General features: G+C 47.6%; 2 protein-coding genes across 3 annotated transcripts in view; both read right to left on the bottom strand.

The window, feature by feature from the left end:
* ppp2r5eb (protein phosphatase 2, regulatory subunit B', epsilon isoform b) overlaps positions 1–11,891 on the bottom strand; it is a 34,394-nt gene extending 22,503 nt beyond the window's left edge. Inside the window, exons 1-2 of one of the 2 annotated variants that reach the window (XM_080537572.1) lie at positions 11,528–11,891; positions 7,826–7,989 (exon numbers count right to left, since the gene is read on the bottom strand). In XM_080537572.1, the coding sequence (XP_080393698.1) occupies positions 7,826–7,982 (157 nt within the window). In that variant the 5' untranslated portion in view covers positions 7,983–7,989; positions 11,528–11,891. The remainder of the gene's footprint in view (positions 1–7,825; positions 7,990–11,527) is intronic. The other variant, XM_080537573.1, reaches the window with a different exon arrangement.
* Positions 11,892–16,253: 4,362 nt separating this feature from the next.
* Positions 16,254–18,385, bottom strand: wdr89 (WD repeat domain 89). The gene is made up of 2 exons (XM_080537588.1): positions 18,349–18,385; positions 16,254–17,732 (listed from the first exon to the last, which is right to left on the bottom strand). The coding sequence occupies exon 2, from the start codon at positions 17,718–17,720 to the stop codon at positions 16,530–16,532; it is 1,191 nt and encodes a 396-aa protein (XP_080393714.1). The 5' UTR covers positions 17,721–17,732; positions 18,349–18,385; the 3' UTR covers positions 16,254–16,529.
* Positions 18,386–22,116: the final 3,731 nt, after the last annotated feature.

The following is a 22,116-nucleotide window of genomic DNA, read 5'->3' as shown; positions in this document are numbered from 1 at the left end:
TAGCACCGCGGTCTGCAGTGCACACATATGCCCATGTAGGCATGGGTTCGAATCCGGTTCTTCTCCTTACTTTCCTGACTGTCTTCACTATATCTGTCCAATAAAATGAAAAATATGAGTGTGACTGCCTTACTCAGAAAAAAAAAAAGTGTTAATCTGTAATAGAGGTAGTAGTTTATTATTTATGTTTTAGCACCACATTGAAGATATATTTCAGCATATTTGAATGAACACTGAGATAATACCGTGCACCAAGATATTTTTGGCTGAGGTTATTATGTATCACAACAACGAAATTATCATACCGGCACATCTACGCCTATGGGCGACTGACTGCCCTGAGCTTCATCATCTATTCAGGAAATTTGTTTATCATTACTGTGCATCATTACACCCAGAGGAGGGCTAGTGAGCCGAAGCACTGGTGAGCTGAATAAATGTCACAGCAATGAGAGAAGTTTCATTTTCATTAAGGTTTCCAGTTGTGTTGTTCCGTGAGTCAGCACCTTGTGTGGGTTTCTTTACAGCATTTTATACTTTGGTAAAATGGTAAATGGTAAATGGTAAATGGTAAATGGACTGCACTTCTATAGCGCCTTTTTTCAATGCTCTTCACAACGGCCTCTCATTCACCCATTCACACACACATTCACACACCAATTGCAGCAAGCTACCATGCAAGGCGCCGGGCCGCTCACTGGGAGCAATTTTGGGGTTCAGTGTCTTGCCCAAGGACACTTCGACATGTGGCCAGCCGGGGCTCGAACCACCGATCTGCCAACCTTGCGATGGTTAGACAACCTTGCTTTAGCATGACAACGCATCCAGCTGAACATTACATAAAAGGATTACAGTACATCAGTTACAACCAGCTGTCGAAACGTTTGTCCTGCTAAGCGGTTGTCCTCCGTGCAGAAAGCCCCGGAAAACAACTGTTGTGACGTGCACGACCCTGACGTGCACGACCACCAAATAATCTGAGGAAGAGTCATCATCATCATCGACTGAAATCACAGAAGAATTAGAAAACAGACAGACAAAGAATGCGAACATTCACCCTGGCTAGTTGAGTGTATTTGTATCTTAATTCTATAAATATTTAAATATTTGTGCCGTTTCTCTGTGTCCGTCTCATCCTCATGTCTGTCTGCCTGTATGCCTGTCTGCCTGTCTGCCTGTCTTTCTGTCTTTCTGTCTTTCTGTCTTTGAGAGACAGCAGGATAATGAAGTCTTGTTCTGTGCAGAGTGGCCACGTGCTGTCAATCAGATTTAATCATTGTATACAAACTTTGCTCTGCGCTATTATAGCAGCCAGACATCGGGAACTCTGAGGTAGAACTCTGGGGTAGAACTCTGGGGTAGAACTCTGGGGTAGAACTCTGAGGAGACATAGCATCACGGCTCACATTGTGGAGCTGCTGTGCTGTTTCTCCTCCTCCTTACTAATAAAAACCTGAGTCCCTGCACCTCCTTCTCACCTGGCTCTGTATCCACACAAAGGCTCTGTTGACGGGGCCAGGTGAGAGAGGGGAGGCGAGAGGTGAGAGGCCCAGGTGAGAAAGGAGAGGTGAGTGGCCCAGGTGAGAGAGGGTGAGGAGGTGAGAGAGGGTGAGGAGGTGAGAGAGGGCAGGAGAGAGGCCCAGGTGAGAGAGGGTGAGGAGGTGAGAGAGGGCAGGAGAGAGAGGGCAGGAGAGAGGTCCAGGTGAGAGAGGGCAGGAGAGAGGCCCAGGTGAGAGAGGGGAGGTGAGTGGCCCAGGTGAGAGAGGGCAGGAGAGAGGCCCAGGTGAGAGAGGGGAGGTGAGTGGCCCAGGTGAGAGAGGGTGAGGAGGTGAGAGAGGGCAGAGGAGAGAGAGGGCAGGAGAGAGGCCCAGGTGAGAGAGGGGAGGTGAGTGGCCCAGGTGAGAGAGGGGAGGTGAGTGGCCCAGGTGAGAGAGGGGAGGTGAGTGGCCCAGGTGAGAGAGGGTGAGGAGGTGAGAGAGGGTGAGGAGGTGAGAGAGGGCAGGAGAGAGGCCCAGGTGAGAGAGGGTGAGGAGGTGAGAGAGGGCAGGAGAGAGAGGGCAGGAGAGAGGCCCAGGTGAGAGAGGGTAGAGGAGAGAGGCCCAGGTGAGAGAGGGCAGGAGAGAGGCCCAGGTGAGAGAGGGCAGGAGAGAGGCTCAGGTGAGAGAGGGCAGGAGAGAGGCCCAGGTGAGAGAGGGCAGGAGAGAGGCCCAGGTGAGAGAGGGTAGAGGAGAGAGGCCCAGGTGAGAGAGGGTAGAGGAGAGAGGCCCAGGTGAGAGAGGGTAGAGGAGAGAGGCCCAGGTGAGAGAGGGTAGAGGAGAGAGGCCCAGGTGAGAGAGGGCAGGAGAGAGAGGGCAGGAGAGAGCATAGGAGAGAAAGGGAAGGAGAGAGGCCCAGGTGAGAGAGGGTAGAGGAGAGAGGCCCAGGTGAGAGAGGGCCAGCATGCGAGGGAGGACGAATCACATAGCACGCATTCCATCATTCCCAGCCCCCCCCACTACACACACACACACACACCACCGTTAAACAAAGCGCAGCACCTGAAAAACACCTGCAGCTTTACACTGATAACACACTCTGCAGCGACACCTAGGCCTAGTATCTACAACTATATCCCTCTGGCCTCAGGTGAGGACACTCCTGGCTGTTAGCAGGGACCAACAGAGAGACTAGACCCAACAGAGAGACTAGGCCCAACAGAGGGACTAGACCCAACAGAGGGACTAGACCCAACAGAGAGACTAGACCCAACAGAGGGACTAGACCCAACAGAGAGACTAGACCCAACAGAGAGACTAGACCCAACAGAGGGACGGGTGTGAAACACAGAGAGAGAGGGAACGACCCACATGACATCAAGCTGTCATCCGAGACTGTTGCACACTTATCCCATGTTCATGTCTAGTCTACCCCCCCTGCACTCCTTAGGGCAGTGTTTCCCAACCCTCTCCTCGGGGCACCCCAGCCGCTCCACATATTTGATCTGTTCCACCACCAGCACACCTGATTCAACTAATCAAGTACAAACCATAATTGCTTTGTACTTGATTAGTTGAATCAGGTGTGCTGGTGGTGGAACAGATCAAATATGTGGTGCGGCTGGGGCGCCCCGAGGAGAGGGTTGAGAACCACTGCCTTAGGGAGCCAGGGATAGAGGCTGGACAACGCCACCAAGCTGACTCTCGAACCCCCAACCGACAACTGTTAAAACGTCAGTTTTCTACCTACAGCCTAGGAAAAACACGTCTCCCCTCTAGCCTTACCATCCCAGGTCCATTTATACCTTCCCCCCCGCACGATCCACTGACAGGGACATACCAGCACACTCCTGGCCCCCGCTAGGCTAACTATAACCCCCCCTAGCCCAGCAATAACACACACAAGCAATAACACACAGACACCACACACTCTTTCTCTCTCTCTCAGACACACTCACTCGATCAGGTTTCCAGATCCCTCTGTTTAGGTCCTATTATTCCAGCCAGCAGAAAAAATAGTCACTTTGGTCCCAAATCAATGACAGGTCGGCGGGGGGGTGGGGGAATAAGTTTCTTGTTAGCGGTTAGTGGGCCTCCACGCTCTCCCCCTGTGCTGCCTGCCTGTGTAGAACGAGTGAGACTGGAAGTGTGTAAAGAGACACCTCGTGGATCAGGTTTCCCCTGAGGGGAGGGGGCGTGGAGGAGGGGGGGGGGGGGGGTGCACTGACCAAACAGAGTGCTGTACGTAACTCACCACCACCCCCCCCCCTCCCCTCTCTTTCTCTCTCCTCCCCTCCCCTCCCCTCTCGAGCCACCATCCCTCCTCTTCTCCTGGTCTTCTTTCTATTTTCTGCTCCTGAGATCTCGCTTTTTTTTTATTCTGCTCACGAGGTCAGAGATGAGGGGGGGTGAGGAGGGGGAGGGTGGGGGGGTTAGGCCTTAAACAGACATTTCACTTCCTGAATGTAGGCATCATTCCACTGGGGAGGGGCGATGGGGGCAGTCAGAAGAGAGAGAGGGATTCCCTGTTCTACCAGGTGAGAGGAGGGAGGGGTCCTGATCTGGAGGGGTGTTGAACACGCCTCTTCCTCCTGCTCCTCCTCTTCCTGTAGCGTTAAGACTCGCTAATCCTTTCTCCGGCCTTGGCGCCAGGCTCATCACACCTCTCTCTCTCTCTCTCTCCTCTCTCTCCTCTCTCTCTCCTCCCCCTCTACCCTCCTCTCTCTCCACCTCCCTGTGGGAATCCTTTGAGAGCCACAGCTAAACAAAACACTTGCACAAGTCCCATTACGACTGAGTTTCAAAATCTGAATAAGAAAGATGAAGACATTTCCTGTCATGTCTAGACCTCTGCTCCACTAAAAAAAAGAAGCTTGTTGACAAGGAGCAAATGTCAACCTCGCTTTCACAGGCAAGTTCAATAAAAGTTGAAGGGATGAAGTCAAAGAGAGAGAGAAGAGAGGCAAGGAGGGGTTGAGCATGTTCCAGGAAAGTATGATCATTTCCTGGCGGCTCGCAGGTGTCTAATAGTCTGAAGTCTTTACACCCACGTCGGGTACGCAGCGCTCGTGAAGGGGGGGTTAAAGGTCACGCTCGGCCAGCGGATGATTGATGACGGCGTGTCCCTGAGTGCCGCTGCATATCGCTTATTTTAAACAAGGCCCTGCGGTCCCTCTGCCACCTGGATGTTAAACAAGTCCCTGCGGTCCCTCCGCCACCTGGATGTTAAACAAGGCCCTGTACCTGGATGTTAAACAAGGCCCTGAGGTTCACCTGGATGTTAAACAAGGCCCTGCAGTCCCTCCTCCACCTGGATTTTAAACAAGGCCCTGCAGTCCCTCCTCCACCTGGATGTTAAACAAGGCCCTGCAGTCCCTCCTCCACCTGGATGTTAAACAAGGCCCTGAGGTTCACCTGGATGTTAAACAAGGCCCTGCAGTCCCTCCACCACCTGGATGTTAAACAAGGCCCTGCGGTCCCTCCACCACCTGGATGTTAAACAAGGCATCCTCCACCTGGATGTTAAAGAAGGCCTTGGGTTCCTCCACCACCTGGATGTTAAACAAGGCCCTGCATTCCCTCCTCCACCTGGATGTTAAACAAGGCCCTGCATTCCCTCCTCCACCTGGATGTTAAACAAGGCCCTGTGGTACCTCCACCACCTGGATGTTAAACAAGGCCCTGTGGTCCCTCCACCACCTGGATGTTAAACAAGGCCCTGCGGTTCCTCCTCCTTCACCTGGATGTTAAACAAGGCCCTGGACCTGGATGTTAAACAAGGCCCTGCCGTTCCTCCCCCACCGCACTTCCACGCGCTCCCTCCTATGACTTCCCCTTTCTGTTGTTTACATGACGGGCCCCAATCCAAAACTATAACAGCGCATCCTCCTATTGCCACCCCCCCCCCCCCCCCGCCTCTCCCTTTGAAGTATTGTACTTAAAAAAGGAGGGGAGGTAGGAAATAAGCTTTAAAAAAATATAAAAAGATAAATTATAACAATAATAATTTGCTAGAGCCTTTGATTGCTCGGGGCACTATACCACCCCAACCTCTCTCTCGTGTTCTGTAGGCCTCTGAGGTGGGGTGGCTGTGCTCTTAACTGGGCCAGCCCCAGCGCCTATGAGACATACGCACGCACAGCTAGCTAGTTAGTTAATAAATCACTGCCCGGACCCCTAGATAGCATGCATCTCCTTGGCGTGCTCCTTTGAAGGGTTATATAAGCGGTAGGAGGGGAGGAGATTAAGAGGTATGGAGCTGCTGTCACTGAAATGCAAACTCCACACATTAGGGCACGCGCATAACCATCAGGCATGCAATCAAATTATCGGGATATATAATTATCTCAATAGAAGCTGATACTTAGTTATATTATGAGTGCAATGACAGTGTAACAGGTTGAGGTGTGCATGTTAGCATCGCCCAGGTGTTTACATAAGGACAGGGTGTATAGTGGAGCACAGAGCAAGGCAGCGCTGTACGATCTGATCCCTCTTCACCGAGGCCTGGATACAGGAAGGACACACACATACACAGGAAGTATGTGAGGCGTGACACTGACGAACCACGAGACAGAGAGAAGAGGGAGGGAGAGAGAGAGAGAGAGAAGGGTGGGGGGGAAGAGAGAGAGGAGGGGGAGAGGAGGGAGAGAGAGAGAGAGGGGAGGGAGAGGGAGAGAGGGAGGGAGGGAGAGAGACAGACAGACAGAGAGAGAGAGGAGGGGGAGAGAGACACACAGAAAGAGAGAGAGACACACACACACACAGCCCACGTCCTCATTAGGGAGGACACAGAGGACACCATAACCTGCGCAGACTGCCCCCTGCTGGCCCTGAGGTGTACAGCGGGCGACACAAGTGTGACTCACAGCAGGCCGACAGACAGTGTCCCTGAGAGTAGGACACAACCCCAGAGAGACAGAGAGAGAGAGCTGTGTAGCTGTGTAGTAGAGGAAGCATGGCAGGCAGGCAGACACACCCTCTAGAGGAGAGGTTGGGGGGGTGGAAGGCTGGACACGCCCTGGCTGAGGTTGTTGTGGAAGGAGGGGGGGGGGGGGGGGGGGGCGGAACGGGCTCTGGTTCCTGTCAGGCTGCATTCCACCCGTCTCTCCGCCTGCCTCTGGAAGACCCAGACCTGCAGGAGGAGGAGGAGCGCTGACCTGCCTCCCTCCCTGTCCCTCCCTCCCTGTCCAGGCACGCAGGTCAAACACCAAACACGCATGTTGCTACACTGAGGTACGCCCCGGGTGTGTTAGGAACCCTGGCTCTCACCAGGAGGAGATGAGAGAGGAGGAGGAGGAGCAGGACCGAGACTGACGTCTTATCTACTCTCCTCAGACCTCGCTGGCACCACTACTACTACTATTACTACTACTATTATTATTACTACTACTACTACTGCGACTACTACTATTATTACTACTACTACTACTACTACTACTACTAGTAGTACTATTATTACTACTACTGCTACTACTACTACTATTAAGTACTACTACTATTATTACTACTACTGCTACTACTACTATTATTACTACTACTGCTATTACTACTACTACTACTACTACTACTACTACAATAAACTACTATTATTATTACTACTACTACCACTACTACCACTAGTACTACTATTACTACACCAGACAACATCTCTCCAGTCCTGGCATCTCTACACTGGCTCCCTATTAGGTTCAGAGTGAAGTAAAACGCTCATGTTCGTTTTTTAAAGCACTAAACGGCCTTGCCCCACACGACATCACAGAACTGTTGGACTATGCCTCCAGCGCAAGATCCCTCAGATCCGACGAAAAGAGACTCTTGATGGTCCCCCGATCAAAGCTGGTAACAAGGGGAGATCGGGCCTTTGCAGTGGCAGCTCCACGGATGTGGAACGTCCTCCCACTGAACATCAAGACCACCCCCAATCTAGAGACTTTCAAGACTTAAAACTCACTACTGTCGTCAACTAGGCTACTGAGATGTTCCTATGTGTTATATATATAGTATGAACGTCTGTCTTTAAAGGTGTGTGGTTATGAATGTTAGACGTCCTCCATGTTTATTTTGTTTGTTTATCTTGTTGTCCTTACCTGTCTGTGTTACCATATTCCATCATGTTTTCTCTCTGTTTTAGAGTCCCCGCCCAGGGCGCCCTAAACCGGTGTAGTTTGGTGCGTGTTTAAATAAATTGACTGACTATTACTATTACTACCACTACCACTACCACCACTACTACTACCACCACTACCAGGTTAGTGTTGAGGTTAAATGCTGCTGCGTGGTGGTTTGTGATTGGTTAGCTAGCCTAGGGTTAGGGTTATCTAGCCTGGGGTTAGGGTTAGGGCTCTTACCCTTCAGCAGCGGCAGGGGCGTGAGCTCTATGGGTTTGCCCTGAGACCGGAACTGGGAGGAACTCTGCGACCGCTTCTGCTTGGCCTTCCTGACTGACTTCCGGGAAAATCCGTCCACTTTGTCCGCAGATGGAGGTGTGGTGGCTGCCGAGGACATAGCCCTGCTGGGGAGAAGAAGAGAGGGGAAAGAAGGATTGTTTATTATGTTTATTATTATTATTATTAGTCTCCTGATGCTTAACATCTATTCACAACACATGAAAACACCGGTGGGTACTGGGCGTGTACATGCACACCCTCACATACACACAAAAGACACACACAAACAAATGACACAGACACACGCGCACACATACAGAGTAACAACAATGCTGCTAGCCTGGTGCGGCGGCTCTGAGCCATCGTCAGAGTGCAGATGCTGGGAGGAGGAAGCTCAGGAAATGTCCCTGATGTGTGTGTGCCACTGATTATACCCAGCCCCATTGATTAAGGAGCTCCAGGAAGGGAAACCGGAAAGACACACTGTACACAGCCGCCTGGCTCGGTAACCGTAGGCAACAACAACAACAACAAACAAAAAAACATTAACTGAATTAAAAACTAAATTGAAGGACAGAAATATGACTTTTGTCCATTGAGTGAAGTAATTCATAATGGGATTAGAGTCCAGAAGCAGTGTGTAAGAGAGACTCACTGTGCGTCACAGTGTAGTGGTGAGAGAGAAAGGGTGCAAAGGTTAACACGATAATGCATCCATCAAGTGGAATTCATCCATCATCATATATCTCCAGTACATTATATTATTTATTTATTTTTATTACGCTTTTAACTTCAAAACGACTTACAATTACGAATTACAGGAACAGTCTCCCTGGAGTAACTGAGGGCTAAGTACCTCACTCAAGGACACACTAGTGGTGGTGTTGTTTTCAGGCGGGATTTGAACTCACACCACTACCCCTACTAGACCACCACTACTCCCCCCCCCCCCGTCCACCACTACCCCTACTAGACCACCACTACTCCCACCCTCCCCCCCGACCACCACTACCCCTACTAGACCACCACTACTCCCCCCCCCCCCCCCCGTCCACCACTACCCCTACTAGACCACCACTACTCCCACCCTCCCCCCCGACCACCACTACCCCGCCCCACCCAGAACACCACTACCCCTTATATGTGTTCATGGCAGACGGGGCTGCAGGCTATGCCAGGCTTGGTAGAGAGACACCCAAGCTCCTCCCTGCGCCCGAATCTAAGAACAATAAATGTCATGTTGCCTGAGGACATGGGCGGGACTGTCACTGAGGCTATGCATTCATCCTCCAGCGTTCATAAGCACTCGTTTATTCTCACACGGGTGAAACTAAGTTCATCAAACTTGTCCATCAGCCAAAACATTTTTAAATCACCCAAATCTAGAAAGCACAAACACGTCTCCTTTTTCCGCAGAAAGCCCTATTTATAGTTTATAGTTTGCCATTCAAAACTTGTTGGTGGGTCAATTCAAATATTATACAAAGTGAGTCCCTCAAGTTCAGGGAACATGCTACAAAAAGCCTCATCACTAAGCTCTGTGACACAACACAACAAAAAAGCCATGCAAATTATCAGCATCACCAACCTGCCCACCATGCCATGTTGACTTACAGAATACAGACAGGGGAATACCCCCAAGCACACAGCAGAGCAAACACCAAGCAAACTTACCTGAGGCACCGTGGCACTAGACTTGCCACATTATCAGCATCAGTCCTTAGTCACACACACTCACACACACACTGACTGACTGGACAAACATGGTCTAGCGGTAAACGCTCTAACGGCTAAAGTACCACTGCTTCTATACGTGAGAGAGGACAGTGGCCACGGCTGGTTGGGCATACGGCACACAGCACAAAGCCATTCCCCTCCCATGCCTGTTACATAAGAGACCAGATGACATCCACACAGGCTGGGGGGGATTAAAGACTGAGAGGGAGGGAAGGAGAGACAGAAACAAAGAAGGAGAGCAGAGGCAGAGTGCCGTGCAGAGGCACAGAGTGCAGCTATGACAGGAAGTCAACAAAGATCTGGCAGGAACCAATCAGCTTCTCTGACTTAGGGGCTCCTAACCAAGAGAACTGGAGAGAAGAACACCAACAAAAAATCTCTCTCTCTCTCTCTCTCTCATATCAACAAACAGAGAAATCCCACAATGCCATGATGACCTGATGATGACCCAAGAAAAGGTTGATAAGATGAGGAAAAGTGACTAAGCCTGCAGCCATATGGGCACCTCACTCCCATCATAAATACAAGGGACTTTGGATGCTAAGTTATCTTGGCTGGAACATTACGCTTACCTTCCTCAATGTGACATTCAAACACACACACACACACACACACACACACACACACACACACACGTACACTTTGCCGTCACTCCTGCATGATTTAAAATCACAGAATCTAAGTACACCTAGAGAACAATGTGATGGTGAGTAAGTTGTTCATCTAATACCTGGTTTCAATGCTTTTTCTAGTATAAGACTCAGGTTTGGTGTACTCACAACATAACAACAACCTGTCTTACACAGTCAGTGTGCAAAAGTGTGCTACAATATTCCTCAAGTCAAACATAGCTAATATAATAGGTATTTACTCTAAAATAGACATTCTGACGGAATCTCCACAAGATATGGATTAAGGATCCATACAGGATACATCAGACAAGACAAGAAAACGTTATCTGACAGCTCGCCAACTCAACCAAGCATCCCCTCTGTTCTACACAGAAAAACACTATGTGCCCGCTGGCAGCACACAAACAATATAACATTTAGGTAACCTTTGCATGATCTAGAAAACATATTGCTAAATCACATAATCTCTAGCTGGCGGCTTTATGGAGGAGCATCATCCCATTCAAAACCAATGGGTAAGGATGCAAGTTTCACTTATAGCTGGTTGTTGGGGCCTAGCTGCAGCTCCTGAGACTGCGTTCGTCAATTCGCTCAGAGAGCGCCGGAGCGCACACTGGGTCCAACGCCATAAAGAGACCAAGTAATTTGATTGGACAAGAGGCGTTCCATGAGTGCTGGTCAGATTTCCACAGCGAATTTACGAACGCAGCCCTTGTTTGACAGCGATTACACGTCAAGTAGCGACGGCAAGACAGCCGAGCTAACCGTGTGGCTCAGTTAGCAGCTAGCTAACCGCTATCTCCACCCAAAACTAACCAACATGTCCCGGCTTTGTGGGTCGTTAGCTAGAGAAACTCTGAGGATAAATCATCTTTATATCCAAATGTAGCATTCCGTGCAGCTAAATGGCGGATAACCGGCAAATATATCATTCAATTCATGAAGAAACTTCCTCCTGATCTAACGTCATGTAGGGAAGCTAATGTGGCTAAAGGCTAGCGGTGGGTTAGCTCGTTAGCCGAGACTGGCAGGGCTAGGTGCTACATTAGAAAGTAGTTGGGGCATAAATGAGATGACTGAATGTTTGCTCTGTTCATTCACGTCCATTCGAGGGAGTAGCAGCTACTATGAATAGGAAGATGGAGTGTTAGTTTTAGTGGTGTGTGTGTGTGAGAGATAAAGGACACCTAGCTTGGCCATAGCTGCTAATGCTGCTAACCCAACTGACTGACTGAGACACACGGAACACACGTCCCCAGACAACCAGCTGCAGACGGGTCGTCTCCTACTTTACCTTGATCCTCTGTTGTTCGTCAACGAAGACTTGTGGGCAAGGACGTGATCCCGTGTTAGACAATGTTCTATTACACTAAGACGCTTCCAGTCCGGTCGCCTCCCAGCAGCAGATCACAGCAGACAAGGCTCTCTATCTTGGCCTGTTTTAGACACCAAACCCTGAGCACCTTTTACCTTCTAACGAAATAATCCGCCGAGTCCCATTAAATAACAAAATACGGATGTATAAAAAGATCGCGCGGAGTCAATCACATTCCCCGGTTATTGAATATTGAATAAATCACTCGCTTCCTCCACACCCCTCGGCTATTTTTCCCTTTAGACAGTGTTTTAATTTGGGGCAAATCTCTTTTCACCCTATTGTCAATATTACTGGGCTGAGTCCCTGACACACATAACAGAGACACAGCTAACCGTGCTGCCTGGTGTGGACCTGCAGATGGCTGTCATTGGCTGGTTTGAAGGAGGTGAGGGGCGCGGTTGGACGGCGGACGACGTCCGTCACTGGAGGAGTTGAGACGCTCCTAGAGATGAAGACAACAGTTAGGTTGAGCAGCACGGGACTAGGAAGGAGATTGGGCAGAAACTATGAAACTATGGGCAGAAAACGATTATATATATGGGCAGAAAACGATGAAACTATGGGCAGAAACTATGATATATATATATATATGGGCAGAAAACTATGGGCAGAAACTATATATATATATATATATATATGGGCAGAAACTATTATATATATGGGCAGAAACTATTATATATATATATATATATATATATATATATATATATATATATATATATATATATATATATATACAGTGGGGAGAACAAGTATTTGATACACTGCTGATTTTGCAGGTTTTCCCACTTAGAAAGAATGTAGAGGTCTGTCATTTTTATCATAGGTACACTTCAACTGTGAGAGACGGAATCTAAAACAAAAATCCAGAAAATCACATTGTATGACTTTTAAATAATTAATTTGCATTTTATTGTATGAAATAAGTATTTGATCACCTACCAACCAGTAATAATTCCGGCTCTCACAGACCTGTTAGTTTTTCTTTAAGAAGCCCTCCTATTCTCCACTCATTACCTGTATTAACTGCATCTGTTTGAACTCGTTACCTTTATAAAAGACACCTCTCCACACACTCAATCAATCAGACCCCAACCTCTCCACAATGGGCAAGACCAAAGAGCTTTCTAAGGACATCAGGGACAAAATTGTAGACCTGCACAAGGCTGGGATGGGCTACAGGACAATAGGGAAGCAGCTTGGTGAGAAGGCAACAACTGTTGGTGCAATTATTAGAAAATGGAAGAAATTTAAGATGACGGTCAATCTCCCTCGGTCTGGGGCTCCATGCAAGATCTCACCTCGTGGGGCATCAATGATCATAAGAAAGGTGAGGGATCAGCCCAGAACTACACGGCAGGACCTGGTCAATGACCTGAAGAGAGCTGGGACCACAGTCTCAAAGAAAACTATCAGTAACACACTACGCCGTCAGGGATTAAAATCCTGTAGCGCACGCAAGGTCCCCCTGCTCAAGCCAGCGCATGTCCAGGCCCGTCTGAGGTTTGCCAATGATCATCTGGATGATCCAGAGGAGGAATGGGAGAAGGTCATGTGGTCTGATGAGACCAAAATAGAGCTTTTTGGCATAAACTCCACTCGCCGTGTTTGGAGGAAGAATAAGGATGAGTACAACCCCAAGAACACCATCCCAACCGTGAAGCATGGAGGTGGAAACATCATTCTTTGGGGATGCTTTTCTGCAAAGGGGACAGGACGAATGCACCGTATTGAGGGGAGGATGGATGGGGCCAAGTATCGCGAGATCTTGGCCAATAACCTCCTTCCCTCAGTAAGAGCATTGAAGATGGGTCGTGGCTGGGTCTTCCAGCATGACAACGACCCGAAACACACAGCCAGGGCAACTAAGGAGTGGCTCCGTAAGAAGCATCTCAAGGTCCTGGAGTGGCCTAGCCAGTCTCCAGACCTGAACCCAATAGAAAATCTTTGGAGGGAGCTGAAAGTCTGTGTTGCCCAGCGACAGCCCCGAAACCTGAAGGATCTGGAGAAGATCTGTATGGAGGAGTGGGCCCAAATCCCTGCTGCAGTGTGTGCAAACCTGGTCAAGAACTACAGGAAACGTCTGATCTCTGTAATTGCAAACAAAGGTTTCTTTACCAAATATTAAGTTCTGTTTTTCTGATGTATCAAATACTTATTTCATGCAATAAAATGTAAATTAATTACTTTAAAATCATACAATTTTTTTAGATTCTGTCTCACAGTTGAAGTGTACCTATGATAAAAATTACAGACCTCTACATTCTTTCTAAGTGGGAAAACGTGCAAAATCAGCAGTGTATCAAATACTTGTTCTCCCCACTGTATATGGGCAGAAAACAAGGTGGTATCCTCTCCGTATGGAATGAGGCTCAACCTGTCCAAGGCCCAACCCTGGCTTCTACCGTTCATCCAGAGGAGATCTTATACGGGCGAATACTGCTTACTCCCGCTATTTTTCTTTAGATAAAAAATTTGAAAATCCTACTTGCACCTGCAGACCAACATTAAAGTGAAGGGACGAGGATTTACAATAACAGCTGCCGCTATTTTCGTACTGAGATTACAAAATAATAATAATTCAGTAAGTGGATACACCAAAGCAAAAATACATAATATGAATAAAGCAATACATAACTACGAGCAATATCTTCAAGTCGAATAAAAAGTGTGCACATAATTAGAGATTTTTAAAAATCTTACGTTTAAATAAATGTTTAAAAAAACTATGATTTAGGTGTGATGGACAGATAAGATTCTAGAGAGGTTCTAATATGAGCAGACACTGACTGTACTCAATCAATTATTGTTTTTAATACTATTGTTATTATTTCACTTATTCTGTACCAGCAGTATTTTCAATCATATTTGATCAATTATATTCTATCATATCTGTATTCTTTAAAAGAGGCAAGCTGGGGTTCAAACAACAACAGTCACCCCGCCACTTATTTAGTTGCGGAGCTATGCATTAAAGGGCTGACCATCAATGATATTACAATGACCATGTTGTGAAGCTACAGTGTTTGTTTACAATTCTCTAAAACAAGCTTATATTGTGTGAGTTTTGATGGGGTAAGACAGTTGAACTAAGCTAATGAGGCAATGATTCTTGAAGTTATAAGAATAAACGGATATACAGCATATCATGAAATAAAAAATGGATGTACCAATCCCAGATCTATTAAATAAAGATATTTTTTATTTTATTTATTTTGGTATACAAACCATTTTAGATTTATTTGAGATTAAATTCAACCTTTATCATTGCACAAAAATAGTGCACACAACATATAGAGTAGGGATTGGGGAGCAATTAGGGGTTAAATGCCTTGCTCAAGGGCACAACGGCAGTGGTAGGTAGGCACCTTAGATATGATGCCAGCAACCCTCCAGTCACCAGCTCACATCCGGCTCCCTCCTGAAGCGGGGATCGAAAGTAGTAGTAAAACCAAAGAAACACATTTCCGCTTTTTTGCACTTGAATTCATTCACAAAACACATTTATGGATTTGAAATAGATTTTTTTAGAGAGAGCCGGCATCTAATGATCGCAAGGTCGGCGGTTCAATCACAGGCTCCTCCTGTCGTCGAGGTGTCCTTGGGCAAGACACTGAACCCCAAACTGGGGTGCCTTGCATGGTAGCTTACCGCCATTGGTGTATGAATGTGTGTGTGAATGGGTGAATGAGAGGCCATTGTAAAGCGCTTTGGAATAAGGCGCTATATAAGTGTCCATTTAGTCCATTTATTTACCTTCTGGAGAGCAACGTTGTACAGGGACTGGGATGATGTCATCAGTGGACGGTGCTTTCTCCTCTCCATTTAGCTCAATCTGTCGTGCCAACCTGCCAAACAACCTGCCCAGCAGGGTGGAACTGACTCCTGTTCAAATGAGGGACCCTGTAAACACAATGTTATACATACAAACAAAGGTTTGAACTATTGTCATTGCACTCAATGGATTCAATTCAACTTGAGTAACTTGTTAAAGGTATTTTAGGAAAGCTCATTTTAGGAGAGCAAGTGTGTGTGTGTGTGTGTGTGTGTGTGTGTGTGTGTGTGTGTGTGTGTGTGTGTGTGTGTGTGATTATTACATTAATTATACATTTTATATACGATACAATTTCCTCTTTATTATCAACAAAACGAGTTAGTCACACTTATCAGCCCTTATAACTGTAATTAACACATTAATTGGTCTTGTACAATTTCACCATGCAGGAGTGAACTTTGCCATCCAATTTGCAAAACGTCTTTGTATTTCAATTTGTTAGAACTAAATAAAACATTATGATGTTATAATTAAATTCAATACTTCGATTAAATCTAATTGTTATGATGTTCTATTGATTAAACTACTGTTTGATGACTGACTCTGTAATACTTCACATTAAATTGTATCATACGCAGGCACGCACGCACACACACACACACACACACACACACGCACACACACACACACACACACACACACACACACACACACACACACGACCAACAGAGTAGATCAGACTGGGGCTATATAAAGTTTGATTCTAAGCATGACCAATGCAATGATGCACTCTTTCAGTGCAAGAAGGATATAAATGGTAAATGGACTGCACTTATAAAACCTCATTCCAAAGCACTTTACAACGGCCTCTCATTCACCCATTCACACATACATTCACACACCAATGGCAGCAAGCTACCATGCAAGGCACCAGACAGCCCGCTCATTGGGAGCAATTTGTGGCGTTCAGTGTCTTGCCGGAGGACACCTCGACATATGGCCAGCCGGGGAATCGAACCGCCAAACCTGCGATCATTAGACGCCGGCTCTACCTCCTGAGCCACAGCCACAGTCTGTTGACTGACTAGCAATGAATGAGAACCCCAGGTCCAGGTAAATCTCTAACGACCACATCCATCCAGGTTATCTGGCGCTGTGCTTCTTGTGAGGTCTAGATTTCAGTTTCAACGCCGAGGCACTCTTCAGCGTGTCCCTCTTCCCTGCCGTGAGCTCCTCGGCCCCCGCCTTCCACAGCAGCATCTGCGCGTCCTCACCCCCCGTCAGCAGAGCGCCCCCTTCAGGCTCCCAGACGAAGCAGCGCACCACGGCCGAGTGGCCCCCCCGCAAGGAGCTGAGCAGCCTCAGCCCCCCCCCTTCGCCACCGCCGCCACCGCACTCCAACAGGTGCACGTCCCCGTTGCTGTTCCCCCCCACCACCAGCAGGGTCGCACTCTCCTCCAGCCAAGCCCCACCCACCAGGTAGTCCAGGGACCCCCCGTCAGTGAGGGGGGTCAGGGTGCGAGCATCGGGGATGCTGAGGAGCGTGAGGGGCTCGTCTGTGTCTAGTTGACCCAGGTCCCACAGGTGCAAGCCCTCATCGTGGCTGAGGCACAGTAGCTGATCACCACGGTCCCCCCCCGCCCAGCACACAGAGCTGGCGGAGGACCCGGAGTTGCAGGTGGCCAGCAGCGCGTCTTCCTCGGCGCCGAGGCTGAGGTCGAACACGTTCACCAGGCCGTCGGTCGAACCCGAGGCCAGGCGGTCCTTGTCGACGGGGTGGAAGTGCACAGCGGTGATGTCGTCGCTGTGGGACTCGGAGTACACCCCGAGAACACCCCCCCCACCACCGGCCGACTTCTCCGAGTTCTCCTTGGGCATGCGGGCGTCCCAGAACACCAGGTAGCTGTCCTCCTCCTCGCCCACCTGCTCCGTGCCGGCGCAGAGAAGCAGGTCGGTGCAGCTGACGTCGAAGCTGCAGAAGCAGTGGGAGGGGTCGCTCCGGAACACCTGGGTGTTGGCCTCGGACCCCGGGCAGCGGACGTCCCAGGAGCGCACAGTCCCGTCGGCGGAGGCGGAGAAGAGGAGGTCGGGGGAGCAGTGGGCAAAGCGAGCGCCGCAGAGGGGACCAGTGTGGTAGCCGCGGTACTCCCTCAGCAGGGTGAGGCTGTCCCGGGTGTGGAGGCGGATAGAGCGGTTGGAGCAGCACACAGCGACTAGACCAGGACCAGAACCAGAGGTGGTCTGGAGAGACAGGTCCAGGAGGTAGGTTGGTTCTTCTGGTTGGATGCGCCGTGCGATGGACAGAGCTTTGAACTTCTCTTCCATAGTCTCCATGGCTCCAACACCCTGTGGAAATTATACTCTATTATTGGATACAGAAATATTTTTTTTTTCTGTTTTGTCTGGCTGACTTTTTTTCTGTAAAATGTGTAAAGCGTCCTTGGGTTCCGTGAATTGGGTTCCGTTATTATTATTATTTTTATTATTATTATTATTATTAGAATTAGAATATTGATCGTTAGAAATGTGTCTGATTCCAAATCGATCAGCCATACAAATGTAAACAGTGTCAGAGATCTGAAAGAGTTTGATTATTAGGTGAAGCATCATGGCTGGAAGTCAACATACAGTATGTGGGTTAGGTTATTGAACTGATTATGTCTACTCTCAGATCTTAGAGGCCGTCAAGAAGTAAGGTTTTTAGTATTTTTAAGTATTTTAGTAAGGTTAGTGACTGACAAAATGAAAAATAGACAGAGCACGTGTTATAATGTTGAAAAGACCCTCAGTATAATTCGTGTAAGTTTTTTCTACATGAATGGTCTCACATTACTATTGCTTATTTGCTTGACCGATTTATCTGGTACTTGTTGACTGTTTTTCGAGACTAGCTGGGAAACTGCCTATCTATGTATCCCACAAAATGAAGTGAAACCTTGTGTCTCTGGTTAGAACGCACTACCTGAATGGTTTATGAAAGGACAGCTCACATGTGCTCACAGTCGCAGTATGGAGGACCTCAAACTTACCGGCTGAGTCGCTGCTGGATGTTGTAACACGGTGTTACTGTATTTACTGTTCGATGGGAACCCATTTCTCCCACACACCACCCTAGAGTTCCGCTGGAGAATTTCTGCTAAACAACCTTTCACACACATGACGACTCCACCCGATTAAACCGCAAAATGTTCTTGATAATCAATATTTAGATATGTTATTGTTTCCACATTTGCCTTTTATCATAGCCATAGGTTTGAGTACTTGACCAATACAGCTACATTTTCAGACTTGACCAGCAGGTGGCAGTAGACCCCTGTATTACATGAGAACTTGCAAGCTTTCTGACGATATGAGTCTACACATTGTTCCTGAGCTATTTCTCTGTGTGTTATCCTTTCTTTTCACAAGTTTGTTCAAGTGAATAGAATACAAAAGGAAACTTAAATACTTAAATACTTTTTGAATGAAATATTACAAGAAAGCTATTTTTTGGCAAAGAAAATGTGATTGGCTGCTTTAAAATAACCACCATCTGCAACATATTGCCCCAAGGTTCTTTCAGGGACAAGTACAGTACACACACACACACACACAAACACACAGACAAGTACAGTACAGTACGCAAAAGAGCACACACACGCAAGAGAGCACACATGCGCACGCACGCACACACACAGTACTGTACACACACAGTACTGTACACACACATACTGTACACACACACATACACACACACAAACACTCTCTCTCTCACACACACACACTCAATTGTAAGTAGTTGAGTGAGTGTTTGTATGAACGTGGGAAAGTCAGAGAGAAAATGAGTGAGTCTTTTATCTCCTCGAGAGCACTCAACTCCCACACTGGGATGACGGCATGAGCGGACAAAGAGAGAGAGAGAGAGAGAGAGAGAGAGAGAGAGAGAGAGAGAGAGAGAGAGAGAGAGGGAGAGAGAGGGAGAGAGAGAGAGAGGGAGAGAGAGAGAGGGAGAGAGAGAGGGAGAGACAGAGAGAGAGGGAGAAAGAGAGAGAGAAAGGGAGAGGGTGAGAGAGAGGGAGAGAGAAACAGAGAGAGAGGGGAAGAGACAGAGAGAGAGAGAGAGAGAGAGAGAGAGAGGGGGAGAGGGAGAGAGACAAAGAAAGAGAGGGAGAGACAGAGAGAGAGAGAGAGAGGGGGGGGGGGGAGAGAGAGAGAGAGGGAGAGAGAGACAGAGGTTGATGGGAGACAGAGAGGGCAGAGGGGAGAGTGACAAGGCGGTCTTTGTGAGGTAAAACAGAAGACGCTTTCACTACTGTTCCTCCAGCTGTCTGCTGGGATATATAATACAGAGAAAGGTGTAGTCATGTAGTGTGTGCGTGTGTGTGTGTTCAAATTAAAGTACTGTCCAATGTCCAGCTCTTGTTATCAAATGAACATGTCTGCCAAAACAACAGACAAGTGATGCTCCATTGTTCTACTATCTATCTATCTATATGTTCTATTGTGCTATTATGTTATTGTGTGCTATTCTGGGACCCAACCTTCCTCTCCTCTCCCAAACCTCCCCACCTCTCCCTCCCCTCCCCTCCTCTTCTCTCCTCTCCCAACCCTCCCCTCCTCTTCCAACCCTCCTCTCCCAACCCTTCTCTCCTCTCCTCTCCTCTCCTCTCTCTACCCTCCTCTCCTAACCCTCCTCTCCTCTCCCAACCCTCCTCTCCCAACCCTCCTCTCCTAACCCTCCTCTCCTAACCCTCCTCTCCCTCCCCTCCTCTCCTCTCTTCTCCTCTCCCTTCCCTCCTCTCCTCTCCTCTCCTCTCCTTTCCCTCCTCTCCTCTCCTTTCCCTCCTCTCCTATCCTCTCCTCTCCTCTCCTCTCCTCTGGCTGTGTGTTGTTGCTGTTCTGTGGCCTGCTGAGCGTCTGTTGGTAGCAGGTGGCCTGGCTGGCTGCTGGTGCAGCATGTGTGTGTGAGCGCACTGCGGGCCAGGGGCGGGTCTAACCAAGCCTTCATCAGGGTTGGCCAGAACCCATATGCTTTGGTTTCGTCAACACAGCCACGCTAGAGAAGAAAACAGCTTTAATCTCAGGCCAGGGGCTGCTGGAGAGCGCTTTTACTGTTCCTGTGAGTCCCTGGTGCTCTCTGGAAGGTTGGCAGTGCGGGGTGGAAAGTTTGCTGCGTGTCTGTCTGCACAGCGCACAAAGCAACACATACCTCACCACTGCCGATACCCAGTAACAAAGGGGCAGGGCAGACAGACAGGACATGACGCCTTCATCCAACACCATGATCGAAGAAAGACCCTGGAGAGAGCTAGGGGAGCTCAAGTGAAAGACACACAGACACACAGAATGAGCAACATGATATCTGTTTTATTTAATGTTTTGTAATTTTTAAAAAATTATATGGACTGGAGTGGACAGTCTCTTTGATTTGTCGTTTTGATTAATTCAGTCACTCATAAAATCAGATAGAATAATAATAGAGCATTAACACACTTCTCATAACTTGAACCAACAACAACAACAATATTCTAGGATGTGAAAAACCACAAAACTGAAAAACAGTTGCATAAAAGGTCATCTCATACAGACACCTGACAGATTTACAACTGAGACAGTCACTTAGGGTGGCATACAGGAAACACATCTTGGTTGCACATAAACATCTCTAGTTTAAAAAAAAAATCATACAGTTGAATCAGGAAATGATCTATTTGGTCTATAAAAAAGTAGCGTCATGAACTTTTATCCAAGTCAAAAAAATCATCACAAATAAGTAATCTGTAAGATCTTTGTCAAAGGAAATATCTTACAGTATATACGCAGTCTGACGAACCAAGAACTATGGATCCGATGTTTTGAATCAAAATGAGGAGCATATGAGGTCAACGTTACTCAAATTGAAAACATGGATGAATGTTTTTCAAAAACCTTTATATAACATTCCAAACTACAATAACAGTGAAGCTACATACTGGATATGCAGTTACAAGTGCAAAGGCAAAAGAACAGAATTTTCAACAGAACGAAAAACAGAACTGAAAGAGGCTGGACCCAAAAACACTTGTGCGTCTCCCATCACGCGACCTTTCACCTCTCTCCTGCACCACCGCAGTAAGGCACTAGGGTGTAGGCGACATGTCACGGTTGAAGCTACAGTGCAGCTAGGTGACTGAACCTTTTGGATTTGGTCAAAAAAAGTTGGAAGGAAGCATTTACTTATCATGTCACCATCCAAATTGAAAAATCATATTCTCTGAATTTAAAAAGATACCAAAAAAATAAGGAACACCTTTTAGAAAACATCACAACTCGTTTTTCTTCGAAATGCAACACTAAAATGCTTTAAAATAACAATTACATTCATACACACACACACAGAAATTAATCTCTTCACCACCTAATGTTATTTCTGCTTCAAAGTCAATTTATATTTTGGGAGGAAATTGACGAGTGAGGAGTGATTAAACCTGGCTCCTGCGTACACAGGCCTTCACAATAGAAACAAAAGAAAGTCATCAGCATCAGGATGTTTGGTTTTATCCTCATCAATCTCATTTCCTAATCTGTCCTCAATCTGCGGGGAGACTTCCCTGCCAAGGTAACGCACATCTGACAGGGAAGTGCTAAATAAACTGACCATTGACCAACTTCCCTACATGTTGTTTACTTGTACTGCAGAGGCGTTGTTAACGTCTAGAAACACGTTTAGTCGACCGGACTAATTTGAGCTAATTTTAGTTTGCGCTAAATC

Source organism: Nansenia antarctica (genome assembly GCF_963989245.1).
Source record: "Nansenia antarctica genome assembly, chromosome: 1".
NCBI classification, from domain to species: domain Eukaryota; kingdom Metazoa; phylum Chordata; class Actinopteri; order Argentiniformes; family Microstomatidae; genus Nansenia; species Nansenia antarctica.
The sequence above is the reverse complement of the archived record's forward strand: the minus strand, read 5'-3'. Positions and strand labels throughout refer to the sequence as shown.

What these genes read in the sequence shown, in the direction of transcription:
- wdr89 (XM_080537588.1), bottom strand. Translation starts at nt 17,720, where the DNA reads ATGGAGACTATGGAAGAGAAGTTCAAAGCTCTGTCCATCGCACGGCGC.